Below are 26,713 nucleotides of genomic sequence, written 5' to 3'. Positions count from 1 at the left end.
AAGTACTTTAATACACACTAAAACTTTTAAATTGTCTTCCATTGTAGTCTTATTCCTCCTTACTATACAAGACCTCTGACTAATTACATTTCTAATCTGATCTCCTACCACATTACTATGTGGACACTGCTCAAGCTACAAGGACTACATTTCCTTGCCTTATTGAGACTCTCTACATGTTTAATTGGATTGCTAGTCCAAACCTTAGATTTCCTGACCACTTTCCTTCTCTGCCCCCAGGCGGAGTGAAGAGTGCCTCACATCTCCCATAACTCCCTTTGTATACTTCTGTCAATCACTACTCTGAAACTTCCTGTAGCCCATGACAAAATATGCAATGTTGTCTTATCTCCAGTGCTTATTATACTGTCTACTATATAAAAATGTCTGAATAAATGTTGATTAAAAAAGTAGTAATCTTTTATTTCAAACCTCATTTTAGAAAAAAATTCAAAAGTGACACACTAAACTTTTCCCACATCCCTCAAATTTGTGCTGAAGACAAAAATCACAAATCTAAAGCCTAAATATTCAAAATATTTCTTAACATTTTTACATTTGATTAAATCTGTAAGTTAGAAAATTTAACATTACTTAATAGAATGAAAACTTTTAGAAAGACTACTTTACCAAAAGCACTTTTATAAAAAGACTGCATATACTGCAATTCCTGCAATGTATGTATTGAAAACACTTGGAAACCCACTGTCTACTGATCTGAAGTATCTTCTGAGGAATCTGGGTATATTTCTCATGGCCAATTACAGTTCCATTATTTCAAAAGATAGAACTCTGGGGTGGCGCCTATGGCTCAGTGAGTAGGGTGCCGGCCCCATATACCGAGGGTGGTGGGTTCAAACCCAGCCCCGGATGAACTGCAACAAAAAAATAGCCGGGTGTTGTGGCGGGCGCCTGTAGTCCCAGCTACTCGGGAAGCTGAGGCAGGAGAATCACGGAAGCCCAAGAGCTAGAGGTTGCTGTGAGTCCTGTGACATCATGGCACTCTACCCAAGGCGGTAAAGTGAGACTCTGTCTCTACAAAAAAAAAAAAAAAAAGAACTCTAGAAGAAAGTAAGATTTTTAATATTTTAGCTGTGGATTAAGTTTGTCCAAATACTCTTTGAATATAAAAATGTAGTTATTATGGTAAAATACTAAATTAATTTCTAGCAAATTGGTTGCTAATATATTTTAAAAGTATTAATGCTTCTTTATCACTTAAGTATAGAGAAAGCTTCAAATCAGGCCAGATACATCACATGTAAATATGTGTGAGAAAAACTACTAGGCTATTAGATTTACTTAACTTTTTATAGTCATAAATAAGAATCTTCCTTGCTAATATGTCTGAGTTCTCTGTGGATTCTGGTTATTAAACCTTTGTCGGAGACCTAACCTGCAAATACCTTCTCCCATTCTGAGGGCTGTCTGCTTGTTTTACTGTGTTCTTCGCTGTGCAGAAGCTTTTTAGATTGATTAGGTCCTGGTAATGTATTTTTGGTGTTGCTTCAATTGCCCGGGCGTGGGGATGGAGGGTCCTCCTCATAAAATATTAGCTCAGGCTGATTTCTTCAAGTGTTTTCCCTGCCCTTTCTTCTAGTATTTTTATAGTTTCATGTCTTAATTTTAAATCTTTAATCCAGTGAGAGTCTATCTTAGTTAATGGTGAAAGGTGTGGGTCCAGTTTCAGTCTTCTACAGGTCACCAAACAGTTCGTCCAGCACCATTTGTTAAATAGGGAATCTTTTCCCCACTGAATGTTTTTAATTGGCTTGTCAAAGATCAAATAATGGTAAGTAGCTGGGTTCATCTCTTGGTTCTCTATTCTATTCCATTCATGTATCTGTTTCTGTGCCAGTACCATGCTGTTTTGATCACTGTCGATTTATAGTATAGTCTGAGGTCTGGTAGCGTGATTCCTCCTGCTTTGCTTTTATTTCCAAGTAATGTCTTGACTATTCAAATTTTTTTCTGATTCCATATAAAATGAAGTATTTTTTCAAGATCTTTAAAGTATTAACAGCAGAGCTTTAACAGGGATTGCATTAAAATTGTATATTGCTTTGGGTAGCATGGACATTTTAACAATGCTGATTCTTCCCAGCCATGAGCATGGTATGTTTTTCCATTTGTTAACATCTTCAGCTATTTCTTTTCTTAGAGTTTCTTAGTTTTCTTTATAGAGGGTAGGCAAGGGACTTGAAGAGAAACTTCTCTGAACAATACAGGTACATGGCCCACAGACATATGAAAAAAAAATGCTCATCATCCTTAATCATCAGAGAAATGCAAATCAAAACTACTTTGAGATATCATCTAATTATAGTAAGATTAGCCCACATCACAAAATTCCCCAGAGATGTTGGCGTGGATATGGATAAAAGGGAACACTTCTACACTGCTGATGGGAATGCAAACTAATATGTTCCTTTTGGAAAGATGTTTGGAGAACACTTAGGGATCTAAAAATAGACCCGCCATTCGATCCTTCAATTCCTCTACTAGGTATATATCCAGAAGACCAAAAAACACCTTATAACAAAGATATTTGTACCAGACTGTTTATTGCAGCCCAATTCATAATTGCTAAGTTAGGGAGTAAGCCCAAGTGCCCACTGACCCACAAATAGATTAATAAATTGTGGTATATTTACACATGGAATATTATGCAGCTTTAAAAAAAAAGATGGAGATTTTACCTCTTTCATGTTTACATGGATGGAGCTGGAACATACTCTTCTTAGCAAAGTATCTCAAGAATGGAAGAAAAAGTATCCAATGTACTCAGCCCTACTATGAAACCAAGTTATAGTTTTCATATGAATTATAGCTCAAGAACATGGGGAAAGGGGAAAGGCAGGGGAGGGGAGCAGGGAGGGTTGGTGGAGGGAGGGTAATTGGTGGGACCACACCTACAGTGCATCTTACAAGGGTACATGTGAAAATTACTAAATGTGGAATATAAATGTCTTTTTTTTTTTTTTTGCAGTTTTTAGCCAGGGCTGGGTTTGAACCCAGCACCTCCAGTATATGGGGTCAGCGCCCTACTCCTTGAGCCTCAGGTGCCACTTGAATATAAATGTCTTAACACAATAACTAAAAAAATGCAGTGAAGGCTATGTTAACCAGTTTGATGAAAACATTTCAAATTGTATATAAAACCAGCACATTGTACCCCACGATGCCACAATGGCATTAATGTACACAGCTATGATTTAATTAAAAAAAAAAAAAAGATAATTAGGAAGAAAAAAAAAATCTTCCTCAAGTGCAGTATTGGGGCCTGGGGGAGATGGAAATTCTTCTGCTATTTTTAGGTTGTATTAAGCTGCAATATCTGACTACTTTCTCAGAGTATACTACTACGTTTCCTGCCTTTTTCTACAACTCAATTATCAATAAGAAGCAAAGCAAAACCAAAGTAAATTTTAAATTTAATACTAAACAAGTGTTAAAGATAAACTTTAATATAGTATATATACAATACATTATATAATGACTATGTAAAAAATATTGAGCAGTGATAATTTTAAGGAGGCATAAAATATTTAATGAAAATACCAGTCATGAACTTATATGGATGTATTATATTGCAAATTTAAGGTAAATCAACATAGGATAAAATAAACACAGAAAGTACATACAAATCCTACATAGTTTATTTCTTGTGAAACATAAACACTTTTCTACTATGATACAAAATAAATTAATTTCCCTACTGACACTAGAGAAGAGTTGTCAACTGAATATATTACTCCATTTTAGGGAAGAAAAAAATGCTTCATATTTTCATAAAATACAGACTGCAATAAAGTGCTTTTTCTTAGAGGATGTATAACAAAAGTAAAAAAAAATTACTTTTTGTCCTGCCATCATATCCTTTTTTATCTTATTCCCACATATAGGCATAAGCTAAATTATTTGGTGACCGAAAGCAGTTTCTTCAGGGGAACAGCTTGTTTATTTAGGTTCTTGATCTAGCATCCTAACATAAGAGAGCATAAAGTGAAGGGCATTCTGGAAATAATTTGTGACTGTTATCATAATAATGTCTCTGCCTTGTTAGAACAAAGCAATAGAAACGATCTAGAGAACTCCACAAATCATACTTGGATTATAAAATGGCTAAAAACAATAAGCCATTCCTATGGCCAAACTTTCTTTATGCTAATCTAAATACAGTGTTGTTTTCCACTGCACACCCAAGCTTGAATGAAGTGAACATTTGCTACTGTAAGTAAAAAACTACATCTGTTGCAGGAAACAGTAGAAATATAAGGTCTTTGTTCATAAAAAAATGGAAGGAACCATGCCACACAATCAATTTGATTATCTTTTGGTTCATAAAGATAAAACTGCCGTGCCTATTATCAGAGAAATCCTTTTTTTTTTTTGACAAGAGTGTCACTATATCATCCTGGGTAGAGTGCCATGGTGTCACAGCTCACAGTAACCTCCAACTCTTGGGCTTAAGTGATTCTCTTGCTTCAGCCTCCGAAGTAGCTGGGACTACAGGTGCCCGCCACAACGCCTGGCTATTTTTGGTTGCAGTTGTCATTGTTGTGTAGCAGGCCCAGGCCGGGCTCAAACCCACCAGCCTCGGTGTATGTGGTTGGCACCCTACTCACTAACCTATGGGCGCCGAGCCTCTCAAATACATGTAAGGCCTTAATACTACATGAAGGAAAAAACCTAGTGCATCAATCTGAATTAAAGAAAATAACAGATAATCTTTTATAAATGTGAGTACTGCCTTCTATTATCTACCTTACTGTAATACTTACGTACATGATTTAAATGCTTATAACACTTAGGCTTTTTTCTTCTACACTCTGTACATCATTCAGCACACAATTCAAAAAGTTCTGATATATTTGACACATTCCTAATAAGATTAACTTACATTGAAACTTATAATATTAAACTCTCAAGAGACTGCTTTCAGTGCTATTGAGTAATTTTACATATTTCCTTATAGGAATGCTCAATGATTGTGATTTCTGGAGTATCTTTTTCATTATGAAAAATTTTATTTTAAAATTAGGACTGTGATTTAGAGATAGAGTAGAAATTATTTAAATTATAGGAAAGACATAAAATCATTTTAAAAATATAGTGAAAAAGTTCTTGCCATCTCCACCTTATTTGGCTGTAGTTGTTATTTCAAGTTGAAACAGCATCATTAGTATTGCTGCCTCTGAGAATTTTGTTTCCGGAAAAAAGCCTTTCCAAATTCATAAGTACTGATCATAATGGCACAAGCAGGAGCAATTTTAATTAAGCGAGGAATGAGGCCTGAAAAAAAAATAGAACAAATTTTATCTTTAAAAAATATATAATTATTTCACTCTGATAATCAAATTAAATGAAGTCATACATCAAATTATGCACTATAAATCAGTAGCAAAAGACAGGTCAAACTGCTCACACACAACCACCTCACTTCAATTCCATATTGTATTATGTAGAAATTTTTATTGTAGTGATGTAAATCTGTTAATAACATTTGTTTTAACATAGCAAAAATGTATTTAGGAGAAAATAATAACTGTGAAATGCTACCTGTGGCTTCCTCCTAAAAGTTAATTTTAGAAGGTCATAGGTTTAAAAGTAATCTTTCAGTTAAATAATTTAGTTAAGCAGGTATTTTTACCTGTAAATAATCCAGAAAATCCATTTTTAGCAACAATGTTCTTCATTATAATCCAGGTTGACAAACGCAAAGGCTCAACAACTAAATTTTAAAATAAAGAAATAAGTCTATTAGAAATCAAATTTAATAATTTCTAATGCAGATAATACACATAAAATAGTGATTATGGCTTTTGGGAGTATATTATTTCACTATGATACAATGAAACAGCTAATGGAACTGTCTACCTTACGGTTACCTATGTAAAATTTTATCTTTAATAGTTGAAGTCAATAAGAAGAAAAAATCAGAAAAAGTTATAAATTTAAAGATATACCGAACTGGATATAATCAAGGAAGAATATATAGAAAGCTGCCCTTGAATCGATAATGTTTGTTTCTTAAGCTGATAGCACTATTTTTGTTACTTTTTTCTGCCTTAAGAATCTTTCATAATGAAAATTTTTTCAAAATGCATAGAAACCTTTGCCAAAGAAACTCTTGATAACCATTTTTGATTTAAATTTTATTATACACAAATTTTAAAAAATGTGTTTTCTAAAAAGAGGTTGTGAGGAAAATAGTTCTACCTAGTGGTGTCCTGTGTTATTACAACCTTTCTGAATAAATGTGTTAGTCTTGAAATAAATCAGACCAGTGCTGTCTCTTTCAAAGGGCATATTTTAGTTAATAACATCTCATTTATTTGCAACCACTCAAATATCTGGAAAAAAATAATGAAAAGCAAAATTTTTTAAAAGAGCAAAAGTAGGTGTCAAGTTCAAGCATAAAACTTATGAATAGCGTTTTTACACAGTTCCTTCATTGTATACGTTGATTTCAAGCAGCTGGTTTAGCCCAAAGACTACTAGATACAGTACATTTACAAAAAAAAGTGTGTTTGACTGTTTAACTTAGATACTTCAGTGGATGACATTTATATATGCCATTTAGCAGAAAGGTTTAAGTAAAGGGTGTGAGGGTATAATCAGGTGGGGATTATTCAACAATGAAATTACTACTGGATTTAAGTTTCAGAGTTTATTTGTTAGAAAATTCTTTGATCTGCACTTATGATTTCTGAAGCTGGCTCTCTTTAATTTCATTTCCTTATATTGAACTAATTTTTTCCTTAGATTACATATCAAGTTCTCAAAATTACTTTTACAAATTTAGGTGATAGTAATTGAGTACCAATCCCTATGAGTAATGTAGAGAAATAGTTTATATTTTAATTTTTTTTTTTACTTTTTTGTTGTGATTTTGTATAGTAGAATTATATCATATGCATTTAACTCTGTAAGAATTCAGCTCTGTACCCAGTTGACTAAAGAATAAAAAAAGGTAGACAGTGGACATAAGTACCAGAAGTTTTCTAAATTTTAAAGGATGTATGATACATTTCTCTCTTTTCCTAAAAGTAAAGTTTTTTAAGAAAAGAATGTCAGTTTTAGTATGTCTAGAAATTTTGCTAAGTGATAATTCTCTAGTTTTTTCATTAAAAATCACAGAATTCTAGGCAACTTAATATAAAACACTATTTTTCATAGTGTGCACAATTATTTTAAATTATTATTTAAAAAATAAAAAAAATTCAAATCTTAGGCCAAAATTTGTTGTTCTAGGTTATGCTTGGTGTGGTAAGACTATTTTTATTTGTTAGTGAATATCATTTAGAGCATTTAATGAACAATTCCTAAAATAAACATTTGAATGTCAAAATGATTTTAAAAAAAAAGTCTTAAGAAGCAGGTATACTACCACGTAAACAACGTGATAACTAATAGACTGAAGATTTCCAAGTCTTGGTTTGAGACCACGGGATGATGTGTAAATTACACTGCCTTCTCTAGCTTCCGAGAGTTGTTACTCTACAAGAATCTATGATTACACTGATGACAACCCTGAGTCATTAAGAGAGATTAAACTATGTACTACTAAGTAAGCCTAGAAGAAAAAGGTAAAGATTATAGAAAGTTACTCTACAAAAATGACTTTTTAGAATTCTGCCTCTTAATGGAGTAGAACTCATTATCTCAAAATTTAATTTATATAAAAATATTGGATTCTGTGAACATAAAGATCTTATGATTTAAGAAGCTATACTAGCAACATAAATAGTATCAATATTAGCGTAATAACTATAGCAATATATCCCTGGATATAAGGTATTTATGAATGAAATAGAAATTTCTTAAGAAAGTCAATGACAAGAACCTTGTACTACAAGCTGGAACTTTTACTTCCTAGTTAAATCGTTTCACTTAAATTTCGGAAGAAACTGATGATAGGAAGAACAAGTGGTCAGGTATTTCTAATCTTGGGGAACATGCCCCAAACTTCTGTTTTAATAGCAAGGTGAAATTTAAGTGAAAGAGAATGACAAAGAGTTATCAACCTGAAGGTAAGCCATGCTGAGCTCTAATGAAACCTCAAAAGTACCTGTTGCCTAAATTTCCAACATTAAAGAGCTATTCCTACAGGTAACAAGCAATTTCTTACAGTGTAAAGGAGCATTTTTATTATTAAATATTTCAAGTATATAGAAAAGCATAGAAAGTAAATGCTCATTTACTGACCATCCAAATTTATTAAATTGTACCAACTGTATCTTTCGGATCCAATCAAAGTCCCACATACATTCCTCCCTAATTTTGTTCTTCCTCTTCCTTCAGAGGTAACCACTCTCGTCTTTTATTCATTATCTTCTTCATTGATTTATTTAAATTTTTGCATCTGAACATATCAATAGACAATATCTATGCTTGTTTGTCCTGCTTTTAAACTTTATAGAAATGACAGCACACTGTTCATTTATTCCTGCAATGTGATTTTAGGTTTATCTGTGTTGGTAGGTATAGCTATCTATATGTATGGTATTGTAGTATATGAGTTACCATGGTTTATTCATTTTAGGTGATTTCTAACATTTTGTGATTGTTAAGCTGCAATGAATATTTGTACATGTCCAAAAGCTTCTCAAGAGCTTTTATCTAGGAATGGAATTGATAATTCAAAGGCCATTTCCTGATATTTCCGAATTGTTTTCCAAAGCTGTTGTTCCCAATGTTTACTGTTAACATCAAGGCATGAAGTTCCCAAGGTTCTACATGATCTTCAACAATCTACGTTGTATAAACTGTCCTCTCACTGCTATTCCTCCTTATTATTAAGATTGACATCTTTAATAAGTTTATTTGCCAAGTATAACCATTTTGTAATGATTTTCTTATTTTTGTTTTAAATATAATTTACTTTAATATATGAAATATTTACATATTTAATTTAATGTACTGAATATTAAAAATGATTAAAATTAAAAATATTTAAAAATATTGTTTAGTGTATTAAAATATTAAATATGTTTGGAGAAAAAGTAAACCTCTGGAAAACAAGCAGATTTGGGTCATTTTATAAAAAACTGAAACCAGAGATTAAATTTCTAAAAAATTAAATGTAGGTCAGGCATGGTGGCTCATGCCTATAAATCCAGTACTTTGGGAGGCCAAGGCGGGAGAATTGCTTGAGTCCAGAAGTTCCAGACTAGCCTGTGTAAGGGTGACACCCCGTCTCTGCAAAAATAATAGAAAACTTAGCTAGGCATGGTGGCAGGTGCCTTTAGACCTAACTACTTGGGAAGCTGAGGCAGGAGGATCACTTGAGCCTGGAAGTTTGAGGTTGCTATGACACCACTGCACTCTAGCCTGGGTGACAAAGAGAAACCTCGTCTCCAAAAAAAAAAAAAAAATTAAATGTAAGTTGCACACTCAAAACTTAGGTAAAAGTTACCTGTATTGCAGGATTTGACACTTAACTACATCCTAATGTGCTTCTGAATGCAGCTTCTCCTGTAATAGATTATGAGCTCTTTAAGGATGTAAATATGGTCTCATTTATCTGTACGCACCAGCATGGTGTCTGACACACAGTAGGTACTTAATCAATAATTGACTTATGGACAAAGAATGAGAGAAGTCATCCAAGTGGGCTGATAAATAATTCTTACAAGCAACTGGCTATCATCATATATACAACACTTCAGTTTCTTTTTCACTTGAAAGAATTTGGTATACCTGAGCTATGGAATGGAGGATGCATTTCTACAAAGAGCTGAGTTACTTCTTTGGTGGGTATAATATACAAATAATGAGAGTGAGTATGGGCTGCTTATCAATGAAATCAGAAATGAAGTTTACAATAGAAATCCGCTAAACCTTTAAACAACCAGTTCATAACTGGTTGTTATGGAAGCAGAGTAACAGGTACAAGCAACCATGGAAAATTAAAACCCAACTCTTATTTAAGTTTTCTCTTTGGGGGTTTAAATGAAAAAAACAATTATAAAAAAAAAAAAAACAGTGATAGGTAAGGGTCAAATCTAATAAAGAAGATGGCTTGCAGCTCGGCACCCATAGCACAGTGGTTACAGTGCCGGCCACATCTGCCGAGGCTGGTGGGTTTGAACCCAGCCTGAACCTGCTAAACAACAATGACAACTGCAACAAAAAATAACCGGACATTATGGCTGAGGCAAGAGAATTGCTTAAGCCCTAGAGTTGGAGGTTGCTGTGAGCTGTGACGCCATAGCACTCTACCAACGGCAACATTGTGAGAGTCTGTCTCAAAAAAAAAAAAAAAGATGGCTTGCTGGTGCCAGTCTCAAGATGTACATCACAATAGGAATCATTTTCAAAATACACAAGCTAGAGCCCCACCCTAGATCCATTAATAATGAGAGTCTACTGGCAGTGATACTTAGCTTTAGATATACTGAATAAGCACTCCAGGTGACTCCAAAGATTTGGAGACACTTAAATTTTAGTGTCCATCAGGATCTACCTGTAGAGGTTCCCATCTTTTCCCTCTTCATCACCATGACCACCACCATGACCACCTCAATGCCACAGTCATTAATCATTTATAATAAATTACACCAAACATAATATCCTCCTATATTAAATATTTCACTTAACAGAGGAAATAGGAATTCTGATAGCAGGAAGGAAGAATGCAACAAACTAATTCGGAACTACCAGTGGAGGACAAATAGGGCTTAGGCAGCTAGAAGGCTCATACCTAAACAGGAAAATGTCAGAACTCTGATATAATAAAACTCTGATTACTACCTCCCAGGTTATTGTTAGCTTCTAACATTAGAAGGTACTAGGTATTTGGTAAGTCAAAAACAGGGCTGTCACCAATATCCATCAGATTAATTTATAAAGGTCTATAATTGATGATTCAACAGTATAATACTTATTTTACTTCTTATGCAAAATATTACTATAGGTTAGAACAATTTATTTAAGTTATAACAGGCTTATCATCACAAGGCTTACATAACACAATTTTGTCACAGTTAATTTTCCATGGATTTGCTACACTGCCTAAAATGAAGAAATGATGACAGATGAGATCTGGTAGAAGTAAGTAAGAGTACACTTTGTTCCAGAAGAAATTACACCTTATTAAGAAGTAAAAATGGATAGGAAAAGAAACAGAGAAAAAACATACCAAAACAAAGGAAGCTAAAAAACAAAGTAAGAACAAATAAAATGTATACATATACTAACAGGAAACACATCAAGAGAACAAATATAAAACCGGCTCATTGTACATGCACTTCTCACGACACAGTTCAGTTATTGGGAAAACCCATGAAATGTGAGTACAAAAAGGTTTTTGTGTCTATGGAAACTGATGTTGCATGCTATGGAAAGGCTTGATGAGGACGAATCACACAAAATAATTGCTATCAAATTGATGTAGGAGAACATGGTGAAGACTAAGGAAAAAATCAGGACTGAAGCCAGCTTTCCACAGAGGCTCCCATTCAGAAGGAGAGTTAAAGGACAGAAATTTATCAAGTAATGTGATGGATTAGAGCTGCATTAAGAGAGAAGGTTGAAGAACAGCACATCAACCCTGCTGAGGCAAGCTGCAACCCCAAGGATACAAACAAAAGGTACAAAATCCCTCACAAAGCAGACGGGAGTCCCTTCCCCCATGAAAACGGCTCGGAGTCCCCCACAAACAAACGAGCAGAGTTCAAAGGTCCTCCCATTACACTCCAAGGGACGGACCCTCTAAAAACTGGACCTACCTCCCCTACTAGGGTGCCATGGCGTTCTCCTGCCAGGCATAAAACTGTATATATTCCATACCTGCAATTCTCAGCTCCCAGCACTCCCCTCTACTCTCACTCTGAGGTCTGGAGGCCTGTCCCCCAGAAGTCCAGATTCTTGGGTGATTTCTCGAGGGGTGTGGACAGGGCCTAGACAGCTGCTGGCTAGTGCTAATTCTGTGGCATGTGAGTGAGGACAGGACAGTCGGCTGAAAGGGAACCATGCCAGAGTAGCGGTGCTCCGAGGCGCAGGTCAGCAGCCGTTTTTTGGCAACAATAGGGATCACCCCCAGATATTCCGCAGTCACACCCCCTGTCTCTCTGGGCAACCAGAGGAGGCTGGGCATCTTCTCAGGTGGCAACCACCGTGAAACAGATCTGGGACGGAAACGTAGGCCCTATGACTAAAGGGTTTGTCTGAGGCAGTACCAGCCTAAGTGGAGTGCTAGGACTAAAAAACGCACGTGCAATGCCACAGACTACCAGGATGGGGCTGACCCAGAGGATCGCTTTACTGAGCCTAAGACGCACCCAGTCATCACGGGATCGTCAGCCTATAGACAAAGGATGGCGGGAGGCTAGAACTGACAGCCAACTGTGCTGTGAATACAAACCTGCAGAAGCAAAGACAGGGCCTGAGGCACAGGTTCTGGGAATTCAAAACAGCTTCACTTCTGCAGGGGAATATAGCAGGGACAAAAGGAAATTCCCGCAAAGTTGTTCTTTTCTGTCAGTAACATAAATTAGGGGCGGGGCTGGAACTGAGTGAACACTTCCCCAGCGCCATCAAGCGTCCGTAGTTGTCAGGCCTGACCTCCCCCTGCTCCATAGAGGCAGAGCCTGGCTGAGCAGACAAAGATTTCCTTGTGATTCAGGCAGGTGCAAACCCCTGGAGTATCTGCTCCTTGGAGGCAGCAGGGTCAAAGCCCTGTGGGGTTATCAGTGAGTGGGTGTGACAGAGGTGCAAGGTGGGGAAGGAGGCATCAACCTTCCCAGATTAATCTATTTGCTGGGTGGGTTCTCCTGACCTCACGGAGCACTAGAGCAAGTCATATATGAGTTGTCAGCAGACCCCTGCGATCTAGTTGCCAGAGATCTTTTAAACTCTCCCACTTCAGACAGGTACTGACTGAGACAATTGATTTGGACCATTTGAACTGAGCAATCGCCCGAGGACTTATCCAAGTGGTGCCCTCAGTGTGTGGTTGTAGGAAGGTTTGATTTTCCTTTTCCAATTGTTACCTGTGGGAGGCGGGGTGACTTAATTGCTAGTATTTCTCCATAGCTGAGACTCCAACCCAGAGTAACTGTTTCACTAGGGTCGGACAGAGACCAGCTGAAAACAAGACAGAGCCACACCACACCAAATAGGTCCCCGGATTCTCAGGCTGTAGCACTCTATGGGTCCTCAACAAAGCTCCAGGGGAAAAGTCAAATGGTGTAAAATAATCATGGGGCAGAATCAGCGGAAAAACTCTGGTAATATGAATAACCAGAATAGATCAACCCCCCAAAGGAAAGATATGGCAGATGTAACAGAAGATCCCATTCATAAACAGCTGGCCGAGATGTCAGAAATCGAATTCAGAATTTGGATTGCAAACAAGATTAATAGAATGGAGGAAAATTTGGAATAAGAAATTCGAGGAGCAGCTCAAAAGTCGGAATTAGAAATTCGAGGAGAAATTCAAAAGTTGTCTCAAAAATTTAACGAATTTAAAGACAAAACCACCAAAGATTCTAACGCACTGAAGCAAGAATTTGTAGCCCTCAAAGATCTGAAAAATACAGTAGGGATTCTGGATCCCTGGGATTCTGGGATTCCATAGTAACAGAGTGGAGCAAGCAAAAGAAAGGATTTTGACATTGAAGACAAAGCTTTTGAATGCTCCCAAACTCTCAAAGAGGAAGAGAAATGGAGAGCAAAAACCGATCATTCACTCAGAGAGCTCTGGGATAATTCGAAGAAGGCTAATATCTGCCTCATTGGAATCCCTGAAAGTGATGAAGTGGCTTCGCAAGGCACAGAGGCCCTTCTGCATAAAATTATGAAAGAGAATTTTCCAGACATGCCAAGAGATTCTGAAATTCAGATAGCAGACAGTTTCAGAACCCCAGTAACACTCAACCCGAATAAGACATCCCCCAGGCATATCATAATTAACTACACTGAAGTTAATATAAAGGAGAAAATTCTGAAAGCAGCCAGACGTAAGAAATCCATTACCTACAAAGGGAAGAATATTAGAATGACTGCAGATCTCTCTGCTGAAACTTTTGAAGCCAGAAGAGGGTGGTCATTCACTTTTAACCTTCTAAAACAAAATAAATTTCAACCCTGCATCCTGTATCCAGCTAAACTGAGTTTCATTTATGACGGAGAAATTAAATAATTTAATGACATTCATATGTTGAAGAAATTTGCCACAACCAAACCAGCTCTTCAGGATATTCTCAGACCTATCCTCAATAATGACCAACCTAATCCTCTACCACAAAAGTACACTCACTCAGAAACTTTTGATCAAACTCCAACTTCCACAGTGGCAAAAGGATTAAAAATGTCCACTGGACTTTGGAAAAACTTGATACCTAAAACTTTACCAGATTTATCAATATTCTCCATTAATGTGAACGGCTTAAACTGTCCTCTAAAGAGACACAGGTTGGCTGACTGAATACAAAAACTCAGGCCAGTTATTTGCTGCATACAAGAATCACATCTTACCTTAAAAGATAAATACAGACTCAGGTGAAAGGATGGTCGTCCATATTTCAAGCAAATGGTAATCAGAAAAAAGCAGGTGTTGCAATTCTATTTGCAGACACAATAGGCTTTAAACCAACAAAAGTAAGGAAGGATAAGAATGGTCACTTCGTATTTGTTAAGGGTAATACTCAATATGATGAGATTTCAATTATTATATTTATGCACCCAAAAAGAATGCACCTCAATTTATAGGAGAAACTCTAACAGACATGAGCAACTTGATTTCCTCAAGCTCCATCATAGTTGGAGATTTCAACACTCCTTTGGCAGTGTTAGATAGATCCTCCAATAAGAAGCTGAGCAAAGAAATTTTAGATTTAAACCTAACCATCCAATATTTGGATTTAGCAGACATCTACAGAACATTTCATCCCAAAAAAACTGAACATACATACTTCTCAGCAGCCCACTGAACATACTCCAAAATCAATCACATCTTAGGTCACAAGTCTAACCTCAGTAAATTTAAAGGAATGGAAATTATTCCTTGCATCTTCTCGGACCAACATGGAATAAAAGTTGAACTCAGTAACAACAGGAATCTGCATACTCATATGAAAACTTGGAAGTTAAATGACCTTATGCTGAATGATAGCTGGGTCATAGATGAGATTAAGAAGGAAATTGCCAAATTTCTGGAACAAAACGACAATGAAGACATGAATTATCAGAACCTCTGGGATATCGCAAAGGCAGTCCTCAGAGGGAAATTTATAGCACTGCAAGCCTTCCTCAAAAGAATGGAAAGAGAGGAAGTTAACAACTTAATGGGACATCTCAAGCAACTGGAAAAGGAAGAACATTCCAGCCCAAACCCAGTAGAAGAAAAGAAATGACCAAAATTAGAGCAGAATTAAATAAAATTGAAAACAAAAATATTATACAACAGATCAATAAATCAAAAAGTTGGTTTTTTGAAAAGGTCAATAAAATAAATAAACCTTTGGCTAACCTAACCAGGAAAAAAAGAGTAAAATCTCTAATTTCATCAATCAGAAACAACAAAGATGAAATAACAATAGACTCCTCAGAAATTCAAATGATCCTTAATGAATATTACAAGAAACTTTATTCTCAGAAATATGAAAATCTGAAGGAAATTGACCAATACTTGGAAGCACGTCACCTTCCAAGACTTAGCCAGAATCAAGTGGAAATGTTGAACAGGCCAATATCAAGTTCAGAAATAGCATCAACCATACAAAATCTCCCTAAAAAGAAAAGCCCGGGACCAGATAGCTTCACATCAGAATTCTACCAAACCTTTAAACAGGAACTAGTATGTATGTTACTCAACCTGTTTCCAAAATATAGCAAAAGAAGGAAGACTACCCAACACGTTCTATGAAACAAACATCACCCTGATCCCCAAACCAGGAAAAGACCCAACAAGAAAAGAAAATATCGCTAATGAACATAGATGCAATGAACATAGATGCAAAAATATTCAACAAGATCCTAACAAACAGAATGCAGCAATACATCAAACAAATTATACATCATGGCCAAGTCAGTTTTATCCCAGGGTCTCCAGGCTGGTTCAATATCCATAAATCTGTAAGTTTAATTCAGCACATAAACAAATTAAAAAACAAAGACCATATGATTCTCTCAATTGATGCAGAAAAAGCTTTTGATAATATTTAGCATCCCTTCATGATCAGAACACTTAAGAAAATTGGTATAGAAGGGACATATCTTAAACTGATAGAGGCCATCTACAGCAAACCCACAGCCAATATCATATTGAATGGAGTTAAACTGAAATCATTTTCACTCAGATCAGGAACCAGACAAGTCTGCCCATTGTCTCCGCTGCTCTTTAACATTGTAATGGAAGTTTTAGCCATGGCAATTAGGGAAGAAAAGGTGATCCAGGGTATCCATATAGGGTCAGAAGAGATCAAACTTTTGCTCTTCGCAGATGATATGATTGTATATCTGGAAAACACTAGGGATTCTACTACAAAACTGTTAGAAGTGATCAAGGAATACAGCAGCGTCTCAGGTTACAAAATCAACATTCATAAATCAGTAGCCTTTATATATACCAACATAGTCAACCTGAAAAAACAGCTTGGACTCTACTCCATTCACAGTAGTGCCAAAGAAGACAAAATATTTGGGAGTTTATCTAACAAAGGACGTGAAAGATCTCTATAAAGAGAACTATGAAACTCTAAGAAAATGTTAACAAATGGAAAAACATACCATGCTCATGGCTGGGAGGAATCAACATTGTTAAAATGTCCATACTACCCAAAACAATATACGATTTTAATGCAATCCCTATTAAAGCTCCACTGTCACACTTTAAAGATCATGAAAAAATAATACTTCATTTTATATGGAATCAGAAAAAAACTCGAATAGCCAACACATTACTCAGAAATAAAAACAAAGCAGGAGGAATCATGCTACAGGACCTCAGACTATACTATAAATCGATAGTGATCAAAACAGCATGGTACTGGCACAACAGAGAGGTAGATGTATGGAACAGAATAGAGAACCAAGAAATGACCCCAGCTACTTATCGTTATTTGATCTTTGACAAGCCAATTAAAAACATTCAGTGGGAAAAAGATTCCCTATTTAACAAATGGTGCTGGGTGAACTGGCTGGCGACCTGTAGAAGACTGAAACTGGACCCACACCTTTCACCATTAACTAAGATAGACTCTCACTGGATTAAAGATTTAAACTTAAGACATGAAACTATAAAAGTATGTATAGAAAATCCTTGAAGGAATCGGTCTGGGCGAGTATTTTATGAGGAGTACCCCAGGCAATTGAAGCACCTTCGAAAATACACTAGTGGGACCTGATCAAAATAAAAAGCTTCTGCACAGCCAAGAACACGGTAAGTAAAGCAAGCAGACAGCCCTCAGAATGGAAGAAGATATTTGCAGGTTATGTCTCCAACAAAGGTTTAATAACCAGAATCCACAGAGAACTCAAACATATAAGCAAGAAAAGAACAAGTGATCCCATCGCAGCCTGGGCAAGGGCCTTGAACAGAAACTTCTCTGAAGAAGACAGGCGCATGGCCTACAGACATATGAAAAAATGCTCATCATCCTTAATCATCCGAGACATGGAAATCAAAACTACTTTGAGATATCATCTAACTCCAGTAAGATTAGCCCATATCACAGAATCCCAAGACCAGAGATGTTGGTGTGGATGTGGAGAAAAGGGAACACTTCTACACTGCTGATGGGAATGCAAATTAACACATTCCTTTTGGAATGATGTTTGGAGAACACTTAAGAGATCTAAAAATAGATCTACCATTCAATCCTATAATTTCTCTACTAGGTATATACCCAGAAGACCAAAAATCATATCATAACAAAGATATTTGTACCAGAATGTTTATTGCAGCCCAATTCATAATTGCTAAGTCATGGAAAAAGCCTAAGTGCCCATCGATCCACCAATGGATTAATTGTGGTATATGTACACCATGGAATATTATGCAGTCTTAAAAAAAGATGGAGACTTTACCTCTTTTATATTTACATGGATGGAACTGGAACATATTCTTCTTAGTAAAGTATCTCAAGAATGGAAGAAAAAGTATCCAATGTACTCAGCCCTACTATGAAACTAATTTTTGGCTTTCATATGAAAGCTATAACCCAGTTATAACCTAAGAATATGGGGAAGGGGGAGAGGGAGGGGGGGAGGGGGGAGGATGGGTAGAGGGAGAATAATTGGTGGGATTACACCTGCGGTGCATCTTACAAGGGTACATTTGAAACTTAGTAATGTAGAATATAAATGTCTTAACACAATAACTATGAAAATGCCAGGAAAGCTATATTAACCAGTGTGATGAAAATGTGTCAAACGGTCAATAAAACCAGTGTATGGTGCTCCATGATGGCATTATTGTACACAGCTATGATTTAATAAAAAAAAAATTAATTAAAAAAACAAGAAAAAATATAAAACTAGCACATTGTACCCCATGATTGCATTAATGTACACAGCTATGATTTAATAAAAAAAAAAAGTTTCCACTAATTTTCTTTTATCTTGATTCATCTACATTTATTTTCTGGTATATCTGGAGGAATACTTATAAGGAGAATAAAAATGAAAATTTGAAATAGCTGTGAAGACAAATTATGGGAAAAATTATCATTAAACAACTTAGCTTTTGAATGACCAAAGATTATTTATTCTTATAGCATGTATGATACTTAACTGATTAGCAGTTAAAAAACATTAGACTTTAAGATTTCTTAAATTAAAAATTTTCCTTATTTTAGACATTTCTTGGCATCTAGAAAGAAAAACAAAAATTACATCTTAAAAATGTTTTAAATTAAACTTACTTTTATGACTTGCATATGTCCAAAGTTGTGTCTGCTTTTGTGTTTTTACTACATCAAATGGTAAAGTTACAACAGCTGCAAACTATTAGAAAGTAAAATTAATTGAAATCTATCTTTTAATTTTTCCTAAAATATTTTTACATTCTTCTAATTAGCACATTAGTTAATAAGAATATTAATGCAAATCACAACTAAATTGTACTTTAAAATAAAGCCATAAGAGAGCAGTCTTATTAAAGAAAACAGTTACATGTGTTGTGTATTTCAGAAGTAAATAGTTTCAGAAAAGTTCCTTTATTTTCCTAAGGTCACACAGCTAAGTAGCAGCAAAGCTAAAATTCCAACCATATCTTTCTGACTCCAATATCACAATTCACAACTTCTAATACTCTTGTGTTCCACTGTTCCTTTAATTCACATGAAGGTATAACATATGTCAAAGCAGAAATTCTCAAGTATCTAGTAGGCATTTAAAAATTTCCAGCAAATATTTTTTTAAAAAGAATAAAAATCAAATATAAATACAATAGATTTTGAATTTATAGTTCTAGTTATCTTTTAAAATATATTTACATATTTATGCATATATTTCTGTATTTAGATACAGTTACAATGGTTCACAAGTGACATTTTATTCCTTAGTAATAATAAAAACTAGACAAAAAACACATTTTTAAAACTTTTTCCAAATGACTTAATTTTTTACAATTTTTTAAATTTACAATTTTTACAATTTTTTAAATTACCAGAGTAATTAAATTCCTTTTTTTTTAACCAGAGTAATTAAATTCCTTTAATAATGTTCTTATATTATTTGATAAAACTTATACAAGGTAAAATCTGGTCTCTTATTTTTTGATTCCCAACTCACATTTGGCCTGTATCTTCATACAATGCCCCTTTAAATAACTTGTATTTTACTTCATCCCAACAATTTGTTGACTTGCCTTCTTGAAATGATTTTCAAAGATCTCAGGTAAGATAAAGTCAACTATTGTTTCTCCATTTCTACAATTTATCATGTAGTAGCTATAGTGTTACACAGGCCTCTTTTGAAATCACCTGGTTTAGGTTTTTCTGTTTTCTGACAAAAAGTCTAGACACTGTCACATTCATGTGCTTTTTCTGTTGCTGAGACAAATCTTTATATGAAAATTGTTTATTTATTTATTTTTTTTTTTTGTAGAGACAGAGTCTCACTTTATGGCCCTCGGTAGAGTGCCGTGGCCTTACACAGCTCACAGCAACCTCCAACTCAAGGGCTTAAGCGATTCTCTTGCCTCAGCCTCCCAAGCAGCTGGGACTACAGGCGCCCGCCACAACGCCCGGCTATTTTTTTGTTGCAGTTTGGCCGGGGCTGGGTTTGAACCCTCCGCCCTCGGCATATGGGGCCGGCGCCCTACTCACTGAGCCACAAGCCAACAACATTATCTAGATCTTAAAAAAAATTCATTAAAAAATAATTTTTTATGTTAAGTAGAAATAGCAAAATTGAGAATTTTCCTTCATATTAAAAACTGGTACAATATCTGGAAGCCACTATTCAACAATACTAATTGTTTCTATGGCTCAATAAATTTATAATCCACTAGGATTAGTCTGGCAGATTTTAAACCTGGGAATATTCATACCTAAATTTTGAAATAATGGATTCCTTAGCCTAGGTTTTCTGATATATTATTCCACTATTTTTCTGCAGATCTCTATCACTTCACTTCACTCTGTTTCTATATGGTTCCAACATGTTAGTGTCTCACTATAACTTACCAAAGTACATAGGTATGAGAAAATTCTTTATGGCCAACGTCATGGTTATGTGAACGTGTACAAGTCCACTACTTTCCATCATATGTAGAGTTGGGAAAAGATGAACTCTCTACTACCCAAATGCTCAATTCAGATCCCTCCCTTCTGATTCTTAATTTTTGTTCAAATTCTTTAAAAAAGTATTTAGTGAGCCAAAATGTTTCCAAAGAAACAGGAATTAGCAGCAGAAGATGGAACTGCTTCTATTCAAATATACATATGGGATGATGCTCCATGAAATATTACCTGATCAGATCTACTAGCACTTATTGCCAAATGTTCTACAAATAATAAAGCACTATTTAAAGCATTATCATCATAAATGTAATGATCTAACAAATCCAAATGTTTTTCAGAAAAATATAATAATAATATTTGTAAAGTAAAAATGTAAACATAAAGTATATTTAACTATTTTAATGGCTAATAATTTCCTTAAAATAGAATGGTAAATACTTAGAAAATTTTTAAAGCAGTGCAGCCCAAAAGCACTATGTCAATATATACGAAATGTTAAATAATATTCTGTTCTATTTCAATATGACAATTATCACTTTCATGGAATATTAGCAACAACAAAATAAACTTACAGAACCAGACAATGCACCTGAAGTAAAGTTGATCATAAATGTTGGTTCATATAAACCATAGTTCTCACAAAACCACTTCTTTAAAATTTCATAGTTATACCAGTACAATGCTATAAAAACAGAGAATGAAATGAAGACATATTTAGAAACAAAATGTGGATTTAAAAGAAAAGATTTATGAAGTTATGTATCACAGAAATAGAAAAATCCTAACCTTGACACACTCTGCTTTCTACTTAGACACATACCTAGGTAGAATTTCTTTTAAAAAGGAGTGAAATCCTCAGTAATATTCTGGCAGTCTTATAAACAAACAAAAAAAACTAAGCATTAGTTAAGTAGGACTATAATTTCATAACCTGATAAGGGCAGGAAGAGAAAGGAAAAAAGTAAAGGTCAATCTATTCATGAACTCTGTTATCAAATTAAAAAAAAAAAGTTAAAATAATAATGAGAAAATAGAGGCCGGAAGTATTTCATTAACGACTGTAAACTATAACTTAAGGTGGGTTATCTCAGAAATGCAAAGGTTTTTAATATGTGTAATAAAAAAATTTAAATGTCATATAAAACCAAGGGATCATTTAATGACAAAAAAGCATTTCATAAAATTCAACACTCTTATTTGAAGCAAACAAATTTCTTAGAAACCTAGAGATAAAAGGAAACTTCTTTGAATTGCTACAGAACATGAATAATGGTGAAACAACAGAATAATTTCCTTTTGAATGAGGAAAATGATAGGGATGCTAAATCACTCATATTTAAAAGTGTATTTGACAGCAGGACAGAAAAAAAAAGCTATGATGATTAAAACTGACACAAAACAATTATAACTTACATAAAATATCGTACACATACAAAACCAAAAAGATAGACAAACTGAAATTAGAACAGAATTTTTAAAAGTAGCTGGATAAGCTAATAATCAAAAATGAACCACAACTACACCAACTACTAAGATTTAGAATACATAACTTTTCAAAAAAACATTATTTTTAAAATAGTTACTCAAAGTTGGGGGGTACGGTACGCCTATGAATAAATCTTCAAAAAAAAGATGAATACAGTCTTTGTGGAGAATATTTTAAATCTCTACTGAAACACTTTTAAAAAGATTTATTATTAACATAAGTAACAAATAATAATGGACTTACTAGAGAAGAAAAATTTCACATCAAGATTTTTCATAAAGCACTAGTAATTCAGTGTGTACTAGCATGGGGTTAGACAAATTAACCAATGAAACTGACCCAGGCATACATAAAAGTGTGATATGACAGAGGTGACAATGCAACTCTGTGGAGCAACTATGGTTATTCAATAAATGATGCTAGGACAACTAGCTATCTGTGTGGGGGAAAATGAAATGGAATACTTATTTCAGTCTATAACTCCAAATCAATTATAAATAAATGGCCAATGAAACAGTGCCCAAACTTAATAAGTGAAGAAACGCAAATTGCAGGGAGATACCATTGTAAATCACTAGATATATAAAAACCAAGAACTTTACAATAAAAGAGTTGGTAAGGGTATGAAGCAGCAGGAAATCTCATCTATTGCTGGTTGGTGCATAGATCCAGACAATCACTTTAGAAAAGAGTTTGGTATTACCTAGTACATCAGAAATGTATAAACCAACAATTCTAATACTGGCAAGACTTTCATAAGTGTACCAAGAGAATGCTTAAAAATTTTCATAGCAACACTGTTTACCTGTTTACTCAAAATAAACAAGACTAAAAATGAAGAAAACACAGTTTATATCTGTTCAAGATATAGAATCCATGTAAGAATATCTTTGAATTACATGGAGGCTTACTTTTTTAATTATTAAAAATTAAAAAGGTATTGTGCGTTTGTCAGTAACACAGCAATACCTGGGACTGGGCAATACAGCACTACCTCATCACTATAGAAAATGAAAAAAATAAGCTTAGTGGTGGCAGGTGCCTGTCCAGAAGTCCAGCTGAGGCCTGGGAGGATCATTTGCACCCAAGAGTTCAAGGTCACAGTGAGCTATCATCATGCCACTGCACTCCAGCCTGGGTGACAGAGCAAGACCCAAGGGGTGCAGGGAGATAAAATTCAGTATAGTAGTGACCACTGGCGATCTGACAGTGAAAAAGCATATATGTGGTTTCATGATTTAAAAAAAAAAGTACAATGGTTTAGCCGCACACATATTGAACAGGTGCTCATGTTATTAGTATACTTTGTAACTACCTGTTTTTTCTTCACTAAATATTCTATAATGAAAAAATAAAGACAACATGCTTGCTAGAGAAATCTATGATTATATACTGTATGTTTCTAAACAGCATAAATGAACACAAAGACATGACAAAAAGTACTATGGAAAGGAAAAACTGCATAGACATGTGGATAAGGAAGCACCAAAAAAGCATTAAGAAAAAGAAAGAAACAAGAACATTAGGGCCAGAGCAGTGGCTCATGCCTATAATTCTAGCACTTGGGAGGCCAAGGCAGGTGGATTGTCTGAGCTCACAGGTTAGAGACCAGCCTGAGTCGGAGCCAGACCTCATCTCTAAATATACCCCAGTGTTGTGGTGGGCGCCTGTAGTCTCAGCTACTCAGGAGGCTAAAGCAAGACAATAGCTTGAAACCAAGAGTTTGAGGTGGCTATGAGCTATGACACCATGGTATTTTCCCCTAGGGTGACAAAGTGAGACTCCATTTCAAAAAAAAAAAAAAGAACATTAATACAAGAGTTTTCAATAAATCTTTCAGGTTTTAAATGGAAACTTCCATTATACCCAAGGAGAAATGCCACTAAAGCATACACATTCTACCAATTATTGTTAGAACTGAACTTCTCACTTCTCATGATTTTCTTCCTTTTCCCAATTCAGTGATTAGGACAGTCGCCTACAGAATTTGCAATAGTCTTTTACAGGATATGCATTTAAGGGGAAGATTTTTATTTTCAATAATTAAAAAAGTAAGACTTATATAATTCCAAGGTATTCTTACATGGATTTTATAATATTTTGATCTGAAATAGTTTACTTATCTTATTATTATAATTATTTAGAATAATGTTAAATGACTTATTTAGAAAAATGTTTGTATTCTCTGAATATGAATACTCATAAATCAATGTTTAAAAGAAAATTAAACACAGAAAGAAAAGAAAACTGGGTTTGAGTTAAAAACTTTTCATTCAGTAAAGGATTGTAAAGATCTGAGAACCAAACAACTCTTGAACTAAGACTCTGGGGACACTATAGAAGATAACTCACCTTTAACTGTCAACAGTTTAAAATCTACTTAAATTAATATGTGAATAAGATAAAAGCTATCTAAAATTTAGTAGATACTAAACGGATAAATTCTACCTGAGAAAGGTACATCCCTTAGAATAGTAGGAGCCCAGCCTTTCCAAAGGGAAATCCAACCATCTTCAGATACTTTCTTGCTGATAAATCGATGCAGCTCCTTGTAAGAAAACTTCTTAGACTGCATCTTGGTTCTAATCAATTCTAATGGACTTATTACAGTAACTGCACCAACTATTACAAATAAGCAAATAAAAGAAAACAAAAAGTCACGAACCATGCAAATATAGATGTAAAAATATTACATGTATTTTATGATTTTTTAAACTTTTATTCTAAAATGTCTGAAAACTGTAAAGTCAAATATCTACTGATGTTAACATATTTGCACAGATATTTTTCCCTTGATAAAGGCATTTCATAAACGTCTGTTTTCACATATCTTTTACTGGTCTCAACTCTTCTATTACGATTACAAAAACACATTCTAGTTAGTGCCCCAATAAACCTCATTCCTGTTTCACTGAGAAAATCATTCTTCTGCATAAAGGCAAATTTACTTCTGATAAGACTCTAAATCCTATCAGGAAAATAATTCAGGACTTTGGCCTGAACCATGTGTGATCCCAAATGACACCTTGGAAGTCAGGGTGAATCAGATCCAATCTAATGCCATTTTAAAAACTCTGCCCAAGGTTTGACCAGGACAGGCTGGTACCATCTCCTTCTGATGGCAATCACACCACCATGTGACTTCTGGAGTATAAATACTGACATCTTAGTACATATTGTATACTATATTGCAAAGTATCTTACTAATACTCCATTCTCTGTGAACGTCAAGATTTAAACAACAACTCTAAACTAAAATAAAAATAAAAATTCAATACTTACACCTGGCTGCAGTTCCAGCAACAATTGGTATGCGAGTTTCATTTTCTCCTAATTTAGATCTCAGAAGAGCAGTTAATTGATCGTAGCTAGTAAAATAAATAACTGTGGCAGGAACCGCCATCACTCTGTTAGAAATACAGAAACAAAAATATTTCTTCAAAATTATCTAACACCCAAATTAAATTCAAATATAAGTTTAAAAAAACCTTATGTTTCATATAAGCTAAAAACTGCAACAAATTAGCCTATGAGATCAATTTTTCTTTTATTTTAAAAATAGTGCTTAACTTTGTAGGCAACAAAAAGATACAAAATAGGGATCTATCCTCTGAAAGTTTACATTCTGGCTGTGAAAACACAGCAGAACCTTTGTAAGTTAGCCACTCAGGGGACTATAACAAACTGGTCAATATAAGGGAGCAGTCAACAAACTAGGTCTACCGCACTGATAAATACACGTGGAGCACGTCCAGTCTATGAAAATCAGGTCCACTTAAGGAGATGGTCAATGTAGGGAGGTGGTCAGCTATGCAGGTTCTACAGTAGTTACAATGTATAGCAGCAATAAATAAAGGTTATATAACCAAACTTAGATCACACAAAAAGCACAGTTCAAGTCATAAATGGGAAAAGACAAATTAGGACACTTCTCCATCTCCTGGACTTGTCCTGTTTCTGGTCTCCCAGATCTTCTTTCCCAATTACATTTACTATAACATGAGAATCACTGAAAGAAAAAGTACACAAGCAACTGTAAAACATCATTGAACTATGGACCACATATTACACCTGCTTATAACTGCAAATAAATTACAAATAACATCACTAGAGTTATATATGGCGGTTTTCAGTGAATTCTAACGACTTATTCTTTTGAATGAAAATATCAAAAGGGAATTATGACTTAAATTCTAAGTTGTGGGTACTGTCATGTCATAAATATTAATGTAATATGAAACCAGTTTATGGTCTACCAGATATTCAAAGTCTAGAATGCCTAATGTTCTGTATAATGAATTTTGACTTGTATTCTTGGACTTGCCACTAACTTTGTAACCTTAGGCAGTGTTTAAAATATTTGCCTCAAAATTGATGAATTTCCTCCATAAAAAGGATAACAGAAATTCTTAGAAATAAATGAGGCATAGAAAATGATGCTATTATTTGGTATTTTTACATATAATCTTTATAATTTAGCATATTAATTCATATAATCACTAGATAATAGAGAATTAGAATTATCTACAGA

The 26,713-nt window shown here is 34.7% G+C and overlaps 1 protein-coding gene across 12 annotated transcripts in view; it reads right to left on the bottom strand.

Moving 5' to 3' along the window:
* Nucleotides 1-5,052: 5,052 nt before the first annotated feature.
* SLC25A40 (solute carrier family 25 member 40) overlaps nucleotides 5,053-26,713 on the bottom strand; it is a 68,852-nt gene continuing 47,191 nt past the window's right edge. For all 12 annotated transcript variants that reach the window (XM_053609019.1, XM_053609023.1, XM_053609025.1 and 9 more), the window contains 6 exons: nucleotides 25,465-25,589; nucleotides 24,631-24,804; nucleotides 21,269-21,378; nucleotides 18,873-18,954; nucleotides 5,654-5,734; nucleotides 5,053-5,295 (listed from right to left, as the gene is read on the bottom strand). In XM_053609019.1, the coding sequence (XP_053464994.1) occupies nucleotides 5,183-5,295; nucleotides 5,654-5,734; nucleotides 18,873-18,954; nucleotides 21,269-21,378; nucleotides 24,631-24,804; nucleotides 25,465-25,589 (685 nt within the window). In that variant the 3' untranslated portion in view covers nucleotides 5,053-5,182. The remainder of the gene's footprint in view (nucleotides 5,296-5,653; nucleotides 5,735-18,872; nucleotides 18,955-21,268; nucleotides 21,379-24,630; nucleotides 24,805-25,464; nucleotides 25,590-26,713) is intronic.

The sequence above is a fragment of the Nycticebus coucang genome, chromosome 11 (genome assembly GCF_027406575.1).
Source record: "Nycticebus coucang isolate mNycCou1 chromosome 11, mNycCou1.pri, whole genome shotgun sequence".
NCBI classification, from domain to species: Eukaryota; Metazoa; Chordata; class Mammalia; order Primates; family Lorisidae; genus Nycticebus; species Nycticebus coucang.
This window is presented reverse-complemented; position numbering and strand designations above follow the sequence as displayed.